Source organism: Vanellus vanellus (genome assembly GCF_965231255.1).
Source record: "Vanellus vanellus genome assembly, chromosome: 6".
NCBI classification, from domain to species: Eukaryota; Metazoa; Chordata; class Aves; order Charadriiformes; family Charadriidae; genus Vanellus; species Vanellus vanellus.
The window spans coordinates 8,427,879-8,450,319 of NC_138911.1; the positions used below are offsets into that span (position 1 = coordinate 8,427,879).

Genomic DNA, 22,441 nt, shown 5'->3' on the forward strand with positions numbered 1-22,441 from the left:
GCTTACCAGACTTCGAAAGATCTCTGTACTCTTCATAAATCATAGTGTGGGTAATCAAAAACATTTTAAGCTTAACAACACGGGCTGAAAGCCCTTTACTAATTTGAGCAGTACCCTATCTATTATTCTTTGTCGTATTCAGTAATACGTGAGTCCTTTGGAGTTGATGGAAATAAATTAATACATTTTATATATATTGATGCTTAATTGATAGGTAATTATCTTTATTGTTGTATAATAAAAATGTTACTACAGTAGAAGTTAATTAGTATAGATGCTGGAGAACCTCAAAGAATATAATACAAGACTGTGTACTGTTACTAGTGGAATATCTTAAAAATCCCTTTTGCAGGGAAGATAATGTTGGAATGGATGTTTCCGTGTCGAACAGTATGTTTTAGAAATGTTACCTGCATAGAACACTTGTGTGTAAATTTAGGCTATTTGTGCTCAGCGTTTAAGCTCTGCAGAGATTTATGGGCGAGCTTGCCTTCCCTTTGGTGGCGATGCCAGTCTGGAGAAGTAAATTGGTCCCTGACAGGCACTTCTCCCCACTCGCTGTGGTAGCCATGGCAACAGGCATGTCATCCTACCGTACTGCACCGTGCGCAGAGACGCAGAGATGCTCCTCCTGCGTGGTGACAGGTCCTGTGGAAGCCCGAGAGCTTGCTGGCTGCAAAGAGCAGCGCCGAGTGAAACACACACCCTGCCAACCTTCTAGCCAGCAACAACCTCCTACTGAAGAGATTGGGCTGGTGTTTCTTATTTTTCTTACAGGTTAGGTCTAACGGGAAAACAGCACCTTTGTATATTCATGATTGATTCTTTTTTACATGTAAAAGAAAATAAAGGTTGGTCAGAGTCCATCTCTTGGGGTTTTTTTTGCTAGCAAGCAAGGAAGAATTAAACATCATGGAGAGTTGTTTTCTGTGCTTGTTGTTCATTGTTTCAAAATGTCTTTCTTACTAGTGTCAATAAAGCAAAACCAGAATTGGAACTCAGATGAATTTAAAAGTATGTTTGCTAAATGACATATGTAAGTTTCTGGGTTGAAGCTTTAAAAGGTTGAAAAAGAGTCCTTTTTCAAGCCAGTTTATCAATCTAGAAAGCCATTGGCGCTTGCATAGTTGTTTCTGTTTCAAAGGAGATAATGCATATGATTTCCTGGAGCAGTATCTTTCTTTTAAGATTCCTCTTTTCCCCATGCATCATCTTTCTTTGTACACTTAAATTTTATACATTTAGAAGCAGTATATAATACATGCCTCTTAAAAAATGTATCCAAGGTTGAATGTAGTTATGGCCCAGAACATGCCTTGAATCTTTTTATCTTCCAAATCTATGAGAAATTCACCTCTCTGCTACTACTCCGTGTCCCCTTCTATGTACTGAGATTTCAGAAGTACTTTTGAGGTACGATGAAGATTGTAGAGTAAGGATCAGCCTGTATTCTTCTGGACCTGTGTCCTTTCCTGTATCTAATAATAAATACAAGCGTCAGAGAAGTTTTTGCATGTGTGCTCTTCCCCTCCAAATAGATAATCCTTTCCCCTTTAGGTGGGTCCCATTGGCAGTGTTTTTTCATGGAATTTGGAGAAAACTTCGAGGGCCAAACTGTAGCAGGGAACTACTGAACTTTCAAGAGATTTACTTACTGACTTTTAGGCAGATCCATTAATCACTGTCTGTGAAAGACAGAAGCTGATGCCATTAGTGCTTCCTTTTTCATACTGTGAAGAATAATCCTTCCAAAATCTCTAGACTCTGGAGGTCTAGAAATGTGTTGCTTGTTGGATCTGGATTCAAAGGAAAAGTTTAACCTGACTGGTAAAACTTTCAGATATTTTTGGCTATTTTCACATCAATATGCCAATGATACTTAGACTTACTACTCCTTTTTATTGGCTCTTCTTTATCTAATACCAGTATTTGAAGAGGTGTCAGAAGTGACTCACCCCAGCTGACAGAAGTTTGACGACACAATTAGGAAAATTAGTGAAAGCTATTGTTAGAGGTTTAGTAGACCTCTGATAAAATGGTTCAGTGTCTCTAGGACTTAGTATAATTAGTTAACTTTAATGTTTTATAGGAACATCTGCTGTTGGCCATCATAGATTAATATTTTTGACTGTCCAGCATTATTTTGTGGGCCTTAGGACAATTATTGCTGAAATGAAAATCAAGAAATGTCTGAATCTGCTCTGATTAGAAGTCACTAAAGAGTATTAGACTAGCTTCTATTTTTCCTGTTCTTTTTAAAACCCTGAACATCCGAGCCTAACAAATATCATACAGAGGAGTCAGATCGTGTCATATTATCCTGCGCTATTATCCAGATATTGATGAGGTAGTGTAAAAAGTTAACTTTTCATAAGTGAAGCCGCAAAGCCTGAGACTAAAGAATCCACCAGAGTTAAAACATATATGCCTTTCACAAGGATTTTAAGAGAATTGGCAGATCAGCTCACTGTGTAAGCCATGAGAGTTGGATAAATACATGTGGCACTAACTGTTTCTCACAACGAAGGCTCTGTCTACCCAATATGGAGAAGGAAGTATTTATAAAAGTAGCCTCTTGTCTTGTCAAAACCTTTCCTCTGGATTTCCAGAGCAGCTGTGCAGTGTTTTGTGCTTGATAGTTACTGTTCATTCCAGCTGCAATTCAGGATCGTGGAAACGAATATCTACAGTTTATCAAAGCACTTCATTGTAATGAAAAGTACCTGGAAGGTTTTCTTTATCTAAACTAGTATTTTATATATATATATATATATATTAAAAAAAGAAAAAAAGCTGGCCTTTAAGTATGATCCCTGAACTCTAGAAACACATCTTTGATCAGCTTGTGCAGGAAGTCTTTCAACAAGGGAACTTATTGTCTCTCTTTCTCAGCTGATGATAGCAAATATACCTAAAATCCTTCGCAAAGATCGCCAGGAAAGGTCACATCAAATGAGCGGCAATGAGATTTGTCATCGTGAGGCGTGACATTTTAGTTTGCATAAACACATTACAACTCCGGCTTCATAATCTGCCCCCTCAGAAAAGAGGCTTTATCGTAGCCACTGCCTCTGTTGGATGCTCTTCCGCCAGCGTACTGCAGGGCAGCAGCAAACAGTCTTTAGGTAGGTAACACATGAGGCCGTTTAGGATTTTAAATGTCAAAACAGCTTAGATTCTAGTACCCAGTAGCTAACTAAAGCAGATCCAGAAACGCTCATGTCAAGGACTTTCAGAAAGGTGTAGTCCTTAAGAGACAATCTGCTGATGTCTCCATCAAACCCTGTTTCTCTGTGGGTAAACCTTCCCTCATTAGTTGGAAGGAGTCGACAGGAATGTCAATGATACTTACAGAGACTTTCACTAAAATAGTGAAAGGGCCGTGCATTGGTGAGGTAGGCCACCGACCTTCGTCGTTTAGAAGGAGCAGAAAAAGCGAAACTGAAGCAAACGGTCAGAATAGTCAGGTTGTCAAAGTACCACAGGGGAAAGTTGAAAATGGAGGGAAAAGCTGTGTTTGATTGCGCTCAGGCCCTTCCAACAGACCAGGTTAGAGCTGAGAGAAAAGATTCTTTTGCGTGTTTTTAAGGCAGTGATGGAGGAGAGAAAGGACATGAAAAATCATAGTAGTATTGGATTTTCTGTCAGAATATACTTAAATTTCACTACAAAATGTGAATTAGTAGTTCTCAGTATTTCTGTGCTGTCTTTTACACTTGTACTTGCTTACCTGACATAGCACAGGCACTGAAAAAATGCCATTCCATTTGTAATTTTTGTAAGATCATCTGAGATTAAGCTATGATTACTTAAAATGTAATTATTATGGATATGAATTCTATAAATTGTATTTTTTAAGTACATTACATAACATTTTCATCTTAATGTTTAAAAAAATAACAACTGGCTCTTTTTGTTTTCCAATAGAATAAACAGAAGAATATTTTGCGGATAGGCATTCAGAGTCTGGGTTCCATGTTATGGGGTGATGACGTTTGTAGCAGTGATACTCCTGAAGATATGCATAGCCTTACAAAATTTCTGTACGTTCTCCGTGGCCTCCTCAGAAAATCTTTGTCGGCCTGCATCATCACAGTGCCCTCTCACCTTATCCAGGTAGGAATGCTGTCTTTGCTATATTTCATAGTTGACATGTCAGTTAGAAAGAAAATGGTAAGAAAATAAATGCACTTTTGGACATTTTGAAAACTTCTTATTCAAAGTTATGTTAAAACATAACTTCACTGCAGTGTTTCTCTACTTCTGTGGGACAGTCGTGCTGCAAAATCTACAAAGGCCGAAGCATAAAACCATCTTGGATACAGTTATGCCTTATGTGGGTCTTAGTCCTTTTTGAAAAACTATCAAAGTTTCAGGAACTGTAAAAAAGCAAAAAGAATCCTGATAGAAATATCTTTTTTTTTTTTTTTAACAACATCCCTACGCACTTTTTCACTGCCTTCAGAACGCTGTTTAGAGTTTCAGTACAAGACATTTCAGTCCACTGTCTTCATCTGTCATACTCATTATAATGATGTGTGATCTCGTTTTTAAAGCCAGGAATTGAAAGATACGGGTTTATTCTTTAATTCTAATATTCCCTTGTATCGGGACCAGGAACAAATCAGGTATGGTATCAGAGTAATTCTCCCAGCTGCAAAATGAGAAGTTGCTAACAGCACCTTTCCTGAGAGTATATTTAGATTTAAATGTATCTTCCGGAAACAAACTTTTTTAGGAAAAGGAAAAAAGTAGATAGTCTTTTTTTCTGCAAGTGGTAACGTAACTTACAAAAGCAAAATTATTATTCACAATGAACAGAGAGCCTATAATTTTAGATATTAATTTGATTTGATTGTAGTAAAAAAGTACTGGATAAAACCTCATATTATGCAAAATGGTTTCATAGTAGATGAGTTTATCGTTAAATTAAATCCTATATTAGTTAAGTGCATGACTCTCACTTATGTATTGCATTTTGTAAAGGTGTTTGAATACCTGCGAATGTTATTTATCTAGATACCTGATGTACTTACTGCTTTGAAAATAAAGAAACTCAATTTTCTAGTTTCCCCATTGCAATCAAAAGTGTATGAATATTCCTTTTGCAGTGCAAACCTCTGTCTCCTTACTTAACTATTTTTAAATATTAGATGGGAGTTTGCTTTCAGAAAGGTTGACAGTAAAATTTAATGCAGTGAATAGAATTTGTGAATGTAAAACTAGCGTCGTTCTTTTTACACATTGGAATTAACTGTCCATAATTGGGACATACAATTGGTTTCATTGTACTCTTTTTACATATTATGCCAATAAAAGGTATGATCATATTTTAGAGAAGTCCAGAAGCATCTCTAAGAAGTGAAGGATGAAGTTTTTTGTTTGTTGTAAAATTACCTGGGAAGTTGATTTTGGTTTTGTGTTTATAAATTCCATATAAATCAATTCCTATGGAGTTAGGATTGAAATTATATCTCATTTTTTAAATAACTGATTTTTTAATTTTAACCGAATTGTTTGCAGTAAGTGCTAGAATATTCTGAATAAAATAAAATAAAAAAAAAAAAAAACATTTCCAAAGTCTTTGCTTAGCAGTGTTAAAGGAATGAAGGCATTAATTTTTTTTTTTTTAAATTGTTAAACTTAATGTATCCTTCTTTAAGCACTAAACTATGGAGAAAACTGTCATTAGGAGGAGCAAAGCTGCTGAGGGTTCCTTATACCCCACATTACTCAGTTCCCAGAGCCCTGCTGTGTAGTTGTTCCACTCTCCAAGAAGCCTGTTAAAGAGCCCCTGAGAGCATGTGTACAGCCCTCCATGTTAATAGTTAATTGGTGAGGATGGCAAGATGAGAGGACAGCCGAACATGTGGTCTCTCAGGCTCAAGCCGTAGACAGACCTTTAGTTATAATAACAGCAGCTGCTCACATTCTCACAACCCAGCTACTCACCATTCTGTTGCTGAGGTTTCGTGCTGGATTAAAAAAGTAAAAAAAATATCTTTTCTCTCCAAGAGAATGAGAGAGAGGGATTTTTTTTTTCCAAGTGCATTTCTTGATATGTATTTAATTTGATCAGAGTAAGTTCTAGCATATACTTTTTCTGTTGAATCTTAAAGTCAGTACACTGAAGGCATAGAAAATGCACTCTGTTTTTCTGAAGATGTAGTAAATTCCACATTTATTCCCTGAACTACTGTTTCTGTTTTTTCTGTGTTATCTTTTCCCTCCCAACTGTATTAATTAGGTGGTCTGCAAGTAAATTCTTCACCTGAATAATTTCCATGAATTTCCATAAGTTCAAAATGACGTTTTAATCAAGGTTTTGTCTGCGTAACGTACAGAAAAATAGTTTCATTTTTACCTGCTTTGTCTTGAAAAAATAGATTTTTAGTAGTGACTCATACCATACCTTGTCTCTGTCAGCCCCCAGTACTAGTTACTCCAGTGAAGAAGAAATAAAACTCACAATTGGTAGTACTGATTTTCAACAGGGACAATGTCTTTCCAACCCAGACTAGTTATATTTTCATATATAGTGTATGAATAATGTATATATATGAAATATATATATAGTTTGAGATTGGTTTCTTTTATATGTTTTACCAAATACTTCACATGTTGTACTGTGACAGGGAGTTCCACAAATTAAATCTACCTTGTTTCGTTCTTTTTCAAAGAGTTTAATTTTGCCTTTACTTTTCATAAATTATATCTGTGTTCTTGGCTTATGAGTCAGTAAAATGAGGCTCCCTATTTTATCATTTCTGTATTCTGATGGTTTTGTATTTTTTCTCATGCCTCCTCCCTAATCTGTTTTTAAACAGTCACTTTTCTTTTAATCATATTTTACTTTGTTACAGTAGCATAATACAATAATGCTATTATTGTTTGTTCACTTTTCCTACACTCTGATGTCTGCTTTGTCTCTTTGATGACTACTGAACATTAAATAGTGATTTTGTTCTTGATGCTTTTCCCTCTGTGGTACACATCCACCAATGTGGCTCTTTCACTAGTCTAGCTATTCATTGTCTTGGATTTAATAACTTTGAATTGCATTTATCCAAAGATGATGCTCATTTACCCAGTTTGATGGGACACTGAATGTCTCCACAGTCTTCTGTAAGGCTATATTTTGGTAAGACGCAAATTTACAAAAAATCTGGCTGCGTACAGAGTTTTTTCAGAACAATTTAAATAAATTGTAGTCCACTAAAGAACACACATTCTTTGTGTTTTATTGATGAAAATTCCAGTGCAAAAAGTGCATGAAGAAAAAAGAAAATTCTCTTTTATCAACCACAAAAATAGGAATACATTATTCTGGAAGAGGATTTCAAGAAAATGACACTAAAAACTTATCCAATTATGAATTTTATTCAGATGATGTGTGACAAGTTTTACTTGATTGATATTTTCTACTGATTGAACATACTCTTATCTTACACTGTCTGTCAGGTAATAAATATTGAGATACTTACGAGTATGATTAAAATAGTTGATGGGAGGTTATTTTTCAAGTCTTTCTACTGCTTCTTGAAAATGCATTGTGCCTATGAAATCAGATAGTGCATTTGAAAAGGGAAAATTACTTCCATTTTTAAAATCTAGCATTGATAAGGAGGGCAGACTGAAGAGGGATTTCATTTTCTGTTACTCTTTCAAAATTTAAGGAATATTATAAGAACAAGGATTCTTTTTCTGTGTGTTGATAATCTGTGCAGTTTAGTACCTAATTAAAAAAAAAAAAAAAACAACAAACTTTTTGTGTTACACAGTGTGACTTAAAGGACTTTAATGTCACTGTTTTATACTTGCAAAAGCCCTAAATTAGAATTTAAAATATTTTCCTACTGTATTTTCTTCTTTTTCTTTAGTTGCTAAATCCAAAATTTAAATAATTGGTAAATAAATTGGTAAATCCAAAAACATCTTTCCCCCAAAATACTAAATAACGTTTGTAATTCTGTTCCTCTTCTTCCCAATTTTGTGTCACTTAAGTAATATTTTTTTAGTAGATTATTATTTTCACTGGGAGAAAGCGTAACACTTTTATTAAAGCCATTCTTTATTTTGAACTTGAAGCTGTATTACTGGTAAGGACTAACAACCGTATTAGTCAGCATGTGCCAAGGGAAATTAATTGACTAATGAAAAGTCACTCTGAATAAGTCTTGTTACAGAACCTGTCCTCAGAGTCTGAAGTTCTGTTTAGCAAGGTATTTTCATTATTTCATCCAGTATGTTAAAAAATTAATTTCCTACAATATTAATGTTTTGATGCTGTGAATTCACTGAAGTGCATAAGTTACTGTATGTTTCAGTGTAGAAAAATTCAGAAACAAACCTTTTCACATCCACAGCCTTTTGTGTTCACACTGAGTAATTTAGCAGCTAAACTCGAAGTCAAGCAATAGAGCGCTTTACAATCCATTGCTAATATAGGATTATAAGATGTGAACTCCTATAGCTTGTGAATTTCTCACAGTTTGAAATCTTTATTCCTATGACAAGAGCTAAGAGTGATTGCCTGCCTTAGAACTCTAACTTCTGAGACTTCACAAGTGTAAAAGGCCGAATAACCTTCAAATGTATTTGATGAGGCAGCCGCTGCACACAAATTTGTGCTGAGATCAAATGTCATGTAGTTTCTGTATCATAGTTAAGTAAGCTTTTGAAATTCTCTACAAAATAGAAACTGTGAAGATGAAATGTTCTTTATATTTTCCTATATTGGGGGGTTTTGACTTGCTTTTTAATGTTACACATTGCTTTTCATTGTCTGTGGGAAATACAGTTTAACAACCATATAGAGAAATATTGACAGTCATGAGTTTATGACAGGTATTCTTCGGTTATCCACATAGATTTAGGATATGAATATTCTGGTTTGGATATTCTAGCCATTCATAAAAGCATCTTTAAAATTATGATCGAGTAGGAAGTTCAAGAGAAGTATACAATTCAAAATTTAAATTGTGGGACAGTAAGTAATTTTGATTTCAATTTCTATTATTGTTGATAGTATTTGCTAATCAGGTTGCAGAAGAAATAGAAATATTTTGTTGTTTCATAAAATAAATTTATGGTTGCCAACAAGCTGCATTATAGCTCTACCAGGTTTGATTTGGTAACAACTACCCAGTTCAGAAACAAATACAATGTACCTTTGAAGCATGATTTTGTACTCACATGTTAATTGTCTTTTAACTGACTTAGCTATATTATGATGAACAGTCACATTGAATGTTAAAACTGCGCTCCTAAAACAGCCCTCTCATTTTAATAAATTTTACTTTGTAGAAAGACACTATATACACACATCCTTATCACCATCACATCAACACACTCTCTTGTGATCAAAAAAATCACTTTTCCAAAATGACATGTCAGACTTTAAAAGTTAATGAGTACATGCAACATTGCAAATGTTTTTTACATTTTATGTATATAATCTGAAAATACACCTATGAAAACTTGAAAAAATTAGGTAAGATTTAGAACTAAATCTTTCAACTGCAATATTAGACCTAAACAGTTAAATATCCCATCACAGTATGGAGATAGTCATCTGTTCAAGCATATGGAATCTTTTGGCTACTGGACTAAGTAGTTAATATAATGCCCAGTGTCCAGACATGGACACAACTGTTATGGAAGCAGAAGGGAAGAGGCTCATGTATTGAGCCCATTTGGACACTGATAAGTAAAGATTAGAAGAGTGACTTTAAATAATGCAGGACAAAGTAGTTATCTGCTCTAAGCAGGTAGTTCTGTTAGAAAATGGAAGGTAGTATTGTTTTTCTGAAGCAGTACTATTTTTTTCACTTAAGTGGAAGTACAAGTTCTTGAAAAAAAATGCCCTGTGAATCTATCACTAAATATGAGTTTTATCTGCTGTCTGTTGTACTTCAGAACAAAGAATAATAATTTTGTGTAAAACTATTTTATATTTAAATTATTGCATATGTATTTCCCATCCTAAATGATTTTCAAATAACTGAATATTGAATTTCTGTGCAGTGTTTCCTTTGAAACATTTTTATATGAACTTTTGGTGTTGTTTAAAAACCTTGAAATATCAGAATCTAATTTTATGTCTTTTTTGTTTAGACCTGCTCTATTAATTACAATATAATCATAATAAAAAGGAATACTGCATCTTTAATGATGTTTTTGTGCCTGTGTAGTTAAGCTTTAATGCTAGGGAAAAAAAAAAAAAAGATTAAATTAGCCTTGTAACCTCTTTCTCTTCCAGACTGATGATGGAAAATAAAAGCTCTTAGCCACAGAATGTAACACTTAGAATTAATATTTAATTAGACCAGCAAATTGTACACCGTGGCTGAAAGCTTCCAAAGAGTTGTTAGTGCCACAATTGACCTACAAGTTTAATAATAACTCACTTCTAGGAGCAAGTGCCAGTTCAGCATAGTGGAGCCACTGTAAGAAAGTCCTGTGAGATTAAAATCAGCAAACCAAATGGCAGGCGAGGATTCCTGGGATGGAGCCTTCTGGAAAGCTGGGAGCTGGAGTAGCTTTTCAGCCAGGATTCAGATGAGAACAGTGGGCAAAAAAAGCTGATCCCTCCTGTTCTGGGAGCTTCTGGTTGTAGGCCAAAATCCTAGAACAGATTTTTTCTAAATGTTCTTACCGCAGCTATTAATTTATATCACAAATCAAGTAACAAATGACTTATCTTCATCTTTTAATTAAGTTTTAATACAAGCGTTATCGCTGAACTCTCTGGTCGTGAATTTTACTCATGGAAGAATGGCACTTTTTTGGTATGACGTATAATTTAGTATGTTTGTGTTGCAGAATGTTTCATTTTATAGAGATCTTACTGCTACATAAAAGGGTTCTTGTTACAGCACGATATGATGAGCAATTTATCGTAATATTATGAAATATGTAAGTTAAATACGAAATGTGCATACATTGTAAAATAGGCTATTTTGAAGGTTAAATAGCTGAATCTTGCCTCTCAATTATGAACAATTAAAATATAAAGCCGGTAACGCTACCATCAGATATCCATCTGAGTCTTAATTCTATGGCAAATTATTCTAGTGAAATAGGGCACCATAAGTTCAAAAATGTGCAAACACACAGCAACAGACTGAGGAAGGAACATTCTGCATTATTTATTGGCTAGATCTTAAATAATTAAAGAAATGCCTACTCATTAGTTAAAAATTAAAGCAGGTGAGAACCTTGCCAGCAGAGGGAGCAGTCATGTCTTTCCTGAGGTTCCCATCGTTTCCAGCCTACCCATCGTTTCCACCCTACCTCTTCTTATTGCCCAGCCAGTTTCCCATCTGGACCTAGCTTTGCCAGCCTGCTCCTGATGACAGCCTATAATTTTATACTGACTAAGGGATTCGGTTTTTAAATGATTTTAAATTTCAGGATCTTGCCACTTGATTACCAACCTCATTTAGATGTTCCTTTTGGTATTTGTGTACTATCAATTGAAATAATAGAGGAGGATCTTTTTGGTCACCTGTGAATAAAATGCAATTCGCTGTTTAAAGAATGAAAGTTGCAGCAATAGTTAGCCTTTCTGAATTGGGAAGCAAACTGCAATGACATTTTTTTTCAGGGAAAATGGCAACAAAAGGACCTAAACCACCTTCTTATAATGAATAATTGCCGGTGGAGTCATAAGATTTTATTTAAGCCAGTTGCTCTCAAGTACATTAATTTCAGCAGTTTTGTTATGGCTCTTTTGTAATATGATTCTCATTCTTTCAGTCTACTTTTGCATCTGTATTTTATACTACACTATGACCAACTTGTAGCATTGAATATTTTATGCGTTTAATTTTGTAAACAAATCTGTTCAAATGCTCATTTCATTTTTGTGATAAAGACAAATAATAACGTAAAGTTTCCCATATACATGCTTTTATAATAATGAGACAATCTCATTAATAAGGACCAGATAGTGTTCAGGGGAGATGCTGGGCTCATCTCAGCCCAGATCTTGTACTAATTTCTTCTCAGCTCATCACCCTTCACTGAAGAAGGGCTCAATCAGGCTTATTTCATCTACCCACTGCAGCAGGACTCATGCAAGAGCCCCAGAACCATTCAGAGTCACATGCAGCCTGTGCTTTCAGCTACGGAATGCTAAGGAAATAGTCAGAAGAGAAAAGCACTGAACGGGGATTCAGCTCAAAAAGTGTCACCCTTTAATACCCTGTACATCTGTCACCTCTTTCAGCCAGATAATAACGGGATTTTCGGTACCCAGCTTTCTGGGCTTTAACTCCTACATCATCTTCATGATACCACCAAATATTTCCCAGGTACCCCAAAGCCATAGATGCAGCCTCCTAAACCAAACCTCAGTTAGAGGGGGGTAGAAGGCTTCAACGGAAGGCAGAGTTCGGTTCCCAGCTCACCGTTGACTGGCTTGTGACTTTGGACAACTCACATGTCATCTTTGTGCTTGTTACGTGACTTGTGAATGAGGAATGCAGCACTTGCCTGTCTTTTGTAAAGCACTTGGAGATCACCAGATGGAAAGTTTGATTTCAACTACATGGGTTTTGTTCTCACTTTCGGTTTTGTAGGCCTCAGCAGCAACTGTTAATGGACTTACTTGTTTTATCTATATTGAGTCATCACTCATTTCACTGTTGGCCTTTAGGTCTTCCCTCCAATGGCAAAACAGACATATCTTTTATTTTGTAGGGTGCCAAGGTTTGCTGGCATTAGATTCTTTTATGGCTCAAGTAATAAGCAAGTCCAGGCCAGATCCAAAGATGTGGGTTTTTTTAGTGTCTGATACTTAGTTTTTATTTCCTGGCTGATTATTTTTCCTGATTTTTTTTTCAGAATTTTTTAATTGGATACCGTGTCATCCACCTTCATCTGATGTATTTGATAATAACATTGCAGAGTTCCCATAGCAGTAACTGTTTTAGGTATAAGATAAGGGAACCATGGCTCAAATGTTTTGAATTTCTAAGAAACAAAAATACTAGTTCTAACTGGTTTCACAGTTGAAAGGCTCTTGAGTTTATATAGACTATCAGGGCAAACATTATTGAAAGCATCTTTAGGAGAACAACCAAAATCTGGAATTAATACATTGTGTAACATATTGGCCAACAGATGCTTTGTTACTCCCTTCCCATTTTTACGAGTACCTTGCATCTAATTACCTGCTTGTGTCTTCAGTACACGTCCTTTCTTTGCTTCTGTAAGTTGTATAAAATTGTTCAAATATATTATTCATTTCTTGAAATTAGCTACAGTGTACCTATAAAGAAATCAACCAAAATCAATGCCTATGTGATTTCAGCCATATGAATGGATATTTATATTTCAGTTCTATTGTAGTCAGTAGGGTTCTTTCAAAGGTAAAAGAAGATGCTTCATGAGTCAGAATCCCTAAATGTGGATCTCTCATCACTGAAGGCATTGCAGTTTGTAGAAAGTCCTTGAAGTGTGTTTCTAGGATATCAGTCTTCCAGTAAAGACATCACGCTTGTATTCAGTTTTCTTGTGATACTGATACAAATTTCTACATACCAAAATGTGTTAATGTACTTTTTCTCATTTTATTTTTCAGTACTCTGAGGGTACCTTCATTTTAGAGCCAAAATTCTATGTTCAGTTTGTAGATTCAGTGCGTGCAAGCACTGTGAACAGTGCACATCAACTTGGAGTCAGAATAAGTATAGAATTTTATACTTTATGGTCTTTGTTAATTACTGATGTAACACTTTTTGGCAGAGCGGTTATTAATCTTTTAGTTTCAGGATTTGTGAATAATGAAAAAGTGCACAAACTGTATCTGTAAAACTAGTACAAGGGCCTAATACCTAGCTTCTTTTACCAAAATTAAATGTATGGGTAATTCTGTGATTTTCTGAGCAGTAATTATTAACAAATGGTGATAAATATTTAAGCCATGTTTCTTAGTATTAATAATTTATCTTTTCAATTTAAAATCCTTTGGAGATTAAGTCGTAATGACAAGCAGTAAATATTTGTGTATTGTGAGGTCATTACCACATCATTGTGTGATAATCTCTCAGCAAACTTCAAGAATTACTTCATCTATTGAATATTCAGCCAGTGTTTCACTGTAGTCCAGTGTGGCTGCCCACGCTATATCACTATGCTTACTTCAGCCTTAGGACAGAACGTAACAGAAACAAATAAAGGCAGGACCAATTTTGGAGCTTTTTTTGAAAATGCATGCGCTAAAATTTGCTTTAAGTTCATAGGGTTCGTATTACTTTGCGTAAACCTCCTTGCTTGCTGTTTATTATTGAGACCTTCTTTGGAATGAAGTGTCAGGATTACGGGACTCACCTGTTGGTAACAACACAATTACAGTTTTCCCTAGACTTGGGGGGAGTAGCTGAATTCATCTTTAAATTCTGTGCTGTCATACGGAAGGTATGCCACTCACCGTTTAAACTGGGGTTTGTCCCAGTGCCAGCAGCTGTTTGTAAGTAGTTTTATAGGTAATGAAACCCATTTTAGGATTCAATGTCTTAACTCTTAATTGTTTTAAAATAAAATTAGTGATGAGATTAGATTTCCAGAATGTAAAGGTACGGAAGTCAAATACCAAAATATAGGCCTAATGTCTTTTGAAAAGAGACATAGTCTTAAAACACCTTAATTTCAATTCAATATATAAATTAGTATTAAAATTATGTTAATGTATTGATCTGAATATAAATGCAAATATACGAAGCCCATGTGATTCAAGAGCGTAGTGTATTTATACAGGTGCCAGTTGGATCTTGTTGTAGACCTTTAACATGAGTGTCTTATTTTCCTTTTAAATTTTGAGATTGTTTATATGTACTACGTAGAAAAGTTGAAGCCATTCTAAGAAAATTTCCCATTCTTTTACTTGTCTTTACTTAATGCAGTGCACGGACTGAGAATTTAAATATTTTTATACTGTAAATTTTGTGAGGTTTTTAATTTCTTTAGGAACCGACAAAATAAAAATGGGAGGACATATCTCTGGATGTTAGGAAAATTTTGACAGGAAATCAGAGGAGAACTAGAAATTAGAGCAGAGTAGAAAAGACAGATTTTTTTCCTAATACGGAATCCAGATGAACCAGGATTGATTTGATTAATAATACTAATGATAAAATTGTGGTACATTAAGAACTCAGTCCAGTAGAAACGTGCAATATTAATTTCAGTCTGTAAATTTGAGCATGCAGGCTATACATATTTTTCTGTTGGTAGAATACCATGCTTTGTACTCAGACACAGAAGGTGATACATTTTGAACTGTTTTATTTGTAAATAAGTATTTTTAAACACGCACAAATGATTACTCAAAGCTATGTAGATTCCGCAAATGAATTAGTAGGACAAAGCCATCTTTTCCATAATAGCCCTTCCCAAAAGCCAGTTAAACGCATATGTATAGTTCCCACTTACATATCCAACTAGCTACCTGGATTTTCTTGAGACATTGGTTTGAAAGTACACTTTGGCCGAGGCCGAATATTGCAAGTTTGCACTTAAAAGAAAATGTCTGTCTAAAACGGCGAGCACAAAGTAAGATATAGAAAGGATGCCTAGCCCAGCCTGCACAACAGGGTTGCTACCATGTTGTTAGAATAATTACCTTTTTGGCTGAACTAACTAATTTAGAAAAACTGCAGTACGTCTAGTAAGACTGAAAACTTTCCAGGACTGGGTTGGGTGGGTTGGTTTTTTTTATTTTTTTAGTGTATTTTAAAACAATACCTCTTCTGGCTGCCAACAAACTCTTTCCCTGAATCTCCCCGTTCCTGGCTTCCCTCCTAACCATGTCCTGGCTCACCTCCAGAGCTGCCAAGTTTATGCCAGAAGCAGGAGGTAGATTTGTATGGGGCTGGAGGAAGATCTGGAGCTCTGTTAAATTTTCAAGCCCAGATGGGGCAACATGATTTGTGTGTTTATGTCAGTATGCCATACATCACAACTATCTGTGTGCTGACGTCAGCTTTGATTGGACGTTAATGTGCTGAACACTGCAAACTAGAAAATACGTGATAGATACAGATCTATGGCAACAATGCCACATAAGCAAATGTCTATTTGGTGTGGCGATTCACTGTGCAAAATATTTCCCGAGATACACTGCATTAAGCCAGGAGAATATTTTGACACACTTTAAAAGCAAAAACAAAATCAACATGAGGAAACAGACTACAATTTAAGAAAGCAAACCTGGTCAGAAGAAGAGCTGAAACCAACATATTGAAGTATGTATCGTTAGGCAAATATTGAATTGCTATCCCTCACTTTAATCTTTCCAGAATTAAGACCAAATAAGAAAGATGCTATTCTTATGATTTGCAGGACTGTTAATGGTGAGGATACCTTGCTGATGGTTGAGCATCTTTCTGTCCACAGTTTTTGTAACCCATTGTTATCAAAGCCAGCAAACAAAAACGTTAATGGACAGCAAACGTTTTTTTCAATGTGTTTCCTAGAAGAGGAAAGAATTTGCAAGTCAGCTTCAATATTTCAGGAGTGGATATAATAGCGAAGTTTAGGGATTGGTATGTAGGCAGTGTTCTTCTACCTCAGATCACTTATGTTATTCCTCAAAAAGGAAATTCTGTAGTGTAACATTCTTTTATCATTGTCCATCATTAGACTTTGTAGGTAAAATCGAAGTTCCCTGAATCCATGGGGATAGATCCTTTTGGCCTGTGCACAAGTAGCGGCTTTGAAAAGAGACCAGTCCCCAGGATTTAATGCCATCTGGCCCATAAGGTGGGGAAGGGAGGGGGTGTAAAGGTACCATGGGATCGGTGGATTTAGGCCTTGTAACCTGAGCAGCTCGGGCTGTGCAGGAGGGGCCACAAGTTTCTTTACGTAGCAGTCAAAAACCAGAATTTAGGTAATTCTTTCATAGGGGTAGGAAATGTTCACCTTTCACATCTGCTTTGTGGGCTTCTCTGTGGCTAGGAAATACGCTGTTGTTGAAATGGGGTTCATGAAAGCAATTGGTGTATCAATCACCATTTTAATAAACCTGTGTGTCACTACTATGCATTGACTTTTCTAACATATCTAGGGATGTTTCCCTTCTTTCTGCTCCTAATTACTTTATGAATTGTTATTATGAAATAGTTTACCAGTATTTAAATTGACTTTCATAGTAAGCGTTGGTTGTATAGTTTATGAAAGAAGTGCCGAATTTACAAAATGCTTTAAAATTAATAAACAATACACAACTATAACTTGGAGCTACGGAGCTAATTCTTCATACTTGGAGTAGATATTTTGAGGTGATTGGTCTTGATACCCCTGAAGTATGATGGGTATAGCAGCCACAGCCATCAAGAGCAAGAGTATACCAGCTGTCCAGGCAGCTTTAAGATAACTACTTCTTATCTTGAAGAAATATTTTGTTTTTTAGCACGGATTTGTCTCTCTTTCTTGCTCATTAAATACTGGCATCTTCAAAGCACTTAAGAATGTTTTATCCTGAGTTACCTCTGAAGATCTCTGTTGTGACCTTTGAATGTTGTTTTCTGCTATATTAAATGAAGTAAAGAAAACTATGCGGAAAATGGCTTATTTGAGGCACATGATAGTACATTGTTGCACAAGACATAAGGCATCACTTATAAATCACAAACATATTGAGAAATGGTAATGCAACTTGAAGCTTTCGATTCATATGTTGTGTAGAGAGGAACTTTTAGGAAGAAAAGTACTGGAGAAAATGCTTTGGTTTTCCATGTTGTTTGACTGATGGCCAAAATGAATAATCGAGTGGGTTGTGCTTGCTCAAAATAGTAGTGGTGATATGCCTAAGTGTATTAGAAAACAAGGTTTTCAGAACACAAACAAAAGTTGGGCATCTGACCCATAGTAGAAATGAATGAGAGGTGCTTAAGTGCCACATAGCTTGTAAATATCTGAGCAAATGCTTATGTTATGAAGGTTTAGGGAAATATGAACTTAGTGTTAAGTTAGCCCTTTTATGGTTTCTGCTTGTCAAATGTGTGTTTCCTTTAGAGAGAAATTTCAAGTGTTTGGTTGGGTTTTTTTTTTTTTAAGTAAAAAAGCCCTCTAATGTAATTTCTAAGTATCGATGACCTATTTTTTCCCCACAGTTTGTCACTGAGAAGACCAAGGCTTACTCTATGAACATTAATTACCTTTTTCATCACATAGGGTGTGTATTTTGTTTCCGTGTCTTACAGAATAAAGCAATTATGGAACGTGTAACAAACTTGTCAGATACGGTAGTTGGTCTTGAATCATTTATTGGCTCTGAGAGAGAAACCAATCCATTATACAAGGATTACCACGGTAAGTTCCATCTTTAGCAATGCAAAAAGTCTGCCCTGAGTGTTTCTAGGGCACTTAGCGGCTTACCCTCCGATTGGGTATCTGCTATAAAGCACCGTTTGATTTCATTTCAGAATATACCTCTTAAATGTTTCTCCTTGCTAACCAGTCTTGAGTTAGGAAAATTTGCAGTAAAGTGCATTAAGGCTGCAAAGGAAACATGGCAACTCCTTGCATGTTGTCAAGGCGTATTACCGAGGCATGGCTCAATCAGATGTACATCTCAACAGGCAGGCTTTGGGGAATTCACATGCGGAGGGGGCTTGGCAATCATCTGACCAGCGAGCTGAACTTGTCATGAAATCAATACTTTTGATCTGCCAAGTTTTAAATAGAGAACACGGAAAAACATATATTATATTAAGGGGAATAAACTGCTACATGACGTGCTATATAAACTTCATCTCAGAAATAACGTCCGATTTTTCAGCTTTAAGTTACAGCACTTATGCATTTAAAGACACGAATGTGGATATGTGCGGCACGTAAAATATGAAACTGATTTCGGTAAAAAGTCATTAAACCTTTCGAGTGATTTATCTTCAAAATGCGTAACGGTGTTTATTCTTGCATTTTGTTTCCCAAAGACTTTGATAGCTGTTGCAGCAAAATTATTTAAATTTTAAAATATTAGAAGTTATGCGTAGCCAAAGCAGTGAAGAGCAAATAATTTTACTAATCCAGAGCGGTGCTCTGAGTGTGCATAAATTACAGCTATTATTATTGTGATACTACTGTAGTTCCATGGAAACCTTTAGTTGAAAGTAAACTGCTTATCCAAAACCTGCTGTAAACATGGGAGAACGTGGCAGTGTTTTCCATAGCAGAAGATACAGAAAAAGAAGCAAAGATGGTGTTGAGACACCACTGTGTGTATGCAGGCTGTAATTAATAAATCAGAGAAAAATCCTTTTGACTATGAAAATGGTGCACATTTCATTAGCTGAAAAAAGGTGAATGAAAAAGAAACCGTGAACAAAAGCTGGAATAATTTGCCTAATTATTTTTCGAACTGTATAATCGGGGATGTGGCATTTGTTTATGCTAACATAATTCTGTCAATTTGATACTCCTTTTCTCAGTACTGAAGAGATCCTTTAAGACAATGTGTGTTTTAGTGGTTACTTCCTGGTTTCCTGTAAAAATGTACGCTAAATCATTTTTGGTACTACTTAATAAAAATTATATGGCAATATATATATATATAGCTTTTGAGGTTTAGGCAACCTTAGTTTAACATTCCAAAACCAGGTATTTTTAACGGTTTTAACTTCTTTTTGCTTAAGAACGTTTTAAGATGATTTATTTACTGCAGATGATGGAAGATTTTGACATTACTGAGGAGAAGTTTGATTAAATTATTGCATTATTTAATGAATCCTGCATTAATAATTTTATGAAGCTGCCTGCGAATTTAAATGGTTGAAAAGTCAGTAAAATAACAAAAGAATTATTTAGATGATCCTTAAATAAAAATTTTTAGAATACTGTATGTAAGCAACCCTGTGTTATACCTGCTGTTCCTATCTATAATAATTCTATTTTGAGCTCAAAAGCCAAACAAATAATTCTTAAATGTCACCAGACTGGAAGAAGGGATAGAAGGTTTCAAAGTGTGAAAATATCTTTCTAAAATTATTGAGAATTTTTGTAATTAGTACCCATTCAAATTACGCTTTTTAAAGTATTTCAATTTTAGGAAACTTTATTCCCTTATTCTCCCTTTTTTCAAAAATAAGTAAACCCCTGAAAAAATACTTGCCTTATTTTAAATTAGGGTTTTAGTGTTTAGGGGTTGTCTCACAGCTGCCGTTTTCAAGTAGGATGTCTTTTCTAAATGTTCTGTGTTTCCATTTAGATGCTGGCTTTGCGAATAGCAAATATAGGCCAGTAATTGAGAAGCCCTGTAGAACTTTCCTGGTTTTCAGATGGAGAAAATCACCCTTAGGTTGTTCAGAGACTATATTAGGCTGCACAAAAACCATCCAGCGTCCTTGTCAGAAAAAATCAGCTTGAGTCGCAGCTGACAGAATGCAGAGCTTGCAGTACACCTAGTACTGTTCAAAACGTCTGAACGGCTATCTGAGCCTCCTGCGTGAAGAAAACGACTTTCTCCTCGGAAGGCATAGGGGTTAACATTTCTCGAGAAGCGCGGTCTCAAATCGGTGTTTTCCGGAAACTTTTCAAAAGTCATTTTCAAGGCGCAAAACGCGGTACTTCTCGTTAGAGCTTCGGTGGTTATCAGTAACCCATAAGCCTTGTTTTGCTGGCTGCTTACTGGTGCATTTAATAAAATAAAGATCACTCAGTGGTGCCGTGGGCAGCATGCAAGGTGATAGCCATATTTGCTTACTGTAAATACAAGAGAAAATCACACACAAACCGGCTGTAGTTTTGACAAGTATTAAGATCCCTCTTTACATCTGTACTTCTGTACCAAAGTGCAATTAGTTTTCCTCGCACAAGGATTTCTGTTTATCTTATTCTGCTTGATTACTTGAGTATAATCGCACCGTTTGCTTCATTGCTCCTGGTAGTAAGCTCCAGTTTAAAAAGGGGAGGATGAGTGTGTGTAAATATACAGAATTCTGCTGTAAGACTCTAATTTATGCATCTGGATGACAGCGTTTTCTTAATTTTTTTTTCTCTCCTTTACTCTTCCTTTCCACAAGGTTTGGTTCATGTACATCAGATTCCTCGGCTTAATAGCTTGATCTGTGATGTGTCAGACACGAAGGACCTTGCTTTTAGATTAAAAAGGAAGCTGTTCACCATTGAGGTAAGAGAAGCAGTTTTGTTTCACTATTTAGAACCCAAAAGGTGGAGCTAATCCCATCTCTTCTGTTTCGTTTTGTGCAATACATGAAATATGCATCAGATGTTGTAAATTCATTTCATTCCGGTTTCGCTGTTCGGAACGGCTTTATAAAATATTGTAATATGCCTTCTAATTAAAAATGTCGCGTTTGCTGCACTAAATCGGTCCGTTATAAATAGTTTATTTTGGTTTAAAACGTACATAGAAAGTAGGCCACAACCTTCAATAACAAAGCGTGACATGTTTCTAAGGATGTCAGGAGCATATTTAATTAAATGTTAATGACTTGCTCTTACTTGTGTTAGTGGGTGGGAAAGTAGCTACATGTTATTACCCCAGTAGAAGGATTTTAATGTATAATGCTGCCTAAAATTGTGTGTGGTATGAGGGATAAGTGTCCTTATCAGTATTCAGAAACCATTTTCTTTGCATTACTGAAATCACCTTTCGCTCTTTTATGTCATTTTAAACACAGTATCATTTACACTAATGTCCTTAAGTAAATTTCCTACTAAATTTAAACTTTTTTCCGTGACCTTTATGCAGACAGTCCTGATAGAAGGCAGTAATACAAAAGATGTATTTCATTTTAATCTTGCTAAAGAGCAAATGAACATAGCACTATTAAGCAATTAGAGCTGATGTATTTATTAACCAAGTAATGCTTAGAGATGGAAGATGGCTTTCGGGGGGATGCGATAGTCATCGGTACAGTCTGGGCAAATTTTTTTTTTTTAACAAAGACATAAAACAGCCAAGCATCCCTGACAAACCATTTCGTTTAATCTCTTTTCAAATGAAAAGCTCTTAAGCAGGCCACTTGTCTTAACTGCTTGAAACCATAAAAAGAGAGAATTGCCACCAATAAATTAGCATATTTTTTACTCCATCACCAAATGATGGTCAATGTGGCTTGGCACTGCTTTGGTGTTTGGGACTTCACCCTTAAGTGACCACTTTGGCCCTTATTTGACCCTCTGCCCTTTTTAGCTGGCCACTTGATAAGGTAACTTAAGGGTCCTCTCTCTTCACTGCCCCCTCCCCTTCACAATTGCAAGTAGCCCTAACCTATAAATCATTGAAAGGGCCCTATCAAGTGACAAATTAAGGTGCCCTCCTCCTAATTAATGGTCATCAATGTCTTTAATTATCTAATCCTATTGAGAGTAGTTAATAGTTAATCGGGCAGCCAGTTCTTCGTGCAGGTCATCTCTGCATGAGTGCTAGAAGTTTCTCAACTAGAGGGGTCCTCTTCAGAAGCCGCTT

The 22,441-nt window shown here is 35.7% G+C and overlaps 1 protein-coding gene across 1 annotated transcript in view; it reads left to right on the forward strand.

Moving 5' to 3' along the window:
• ELP4 (elongator acetyltransferase complex subunit 4) overlaps positions 1-22,441 on the forward strand; it is a gene marked incomplete at its 5' end in the record, with an annotated part of 152,889 nt that overhangs the window by 50,145 nt on the left and 80,303 nt on the right. Inside the window, 3 exons of the mRNA XM_082485048.1 lie at positions 3,928-4,116; positions 18,210-18,318; positions 21,030-21,136. Coding sequence (XP_082341174.1) covers positions 3,928-4,116; positions 18,210-18,318; positions 21,030-21,136 — 405 coding nt within the window. The remainder of the gene's footprint in view (positions 1-3,927; positions 4,117-18,209; positions 18,319-21,029; positions 21,137-22,441) is intronic.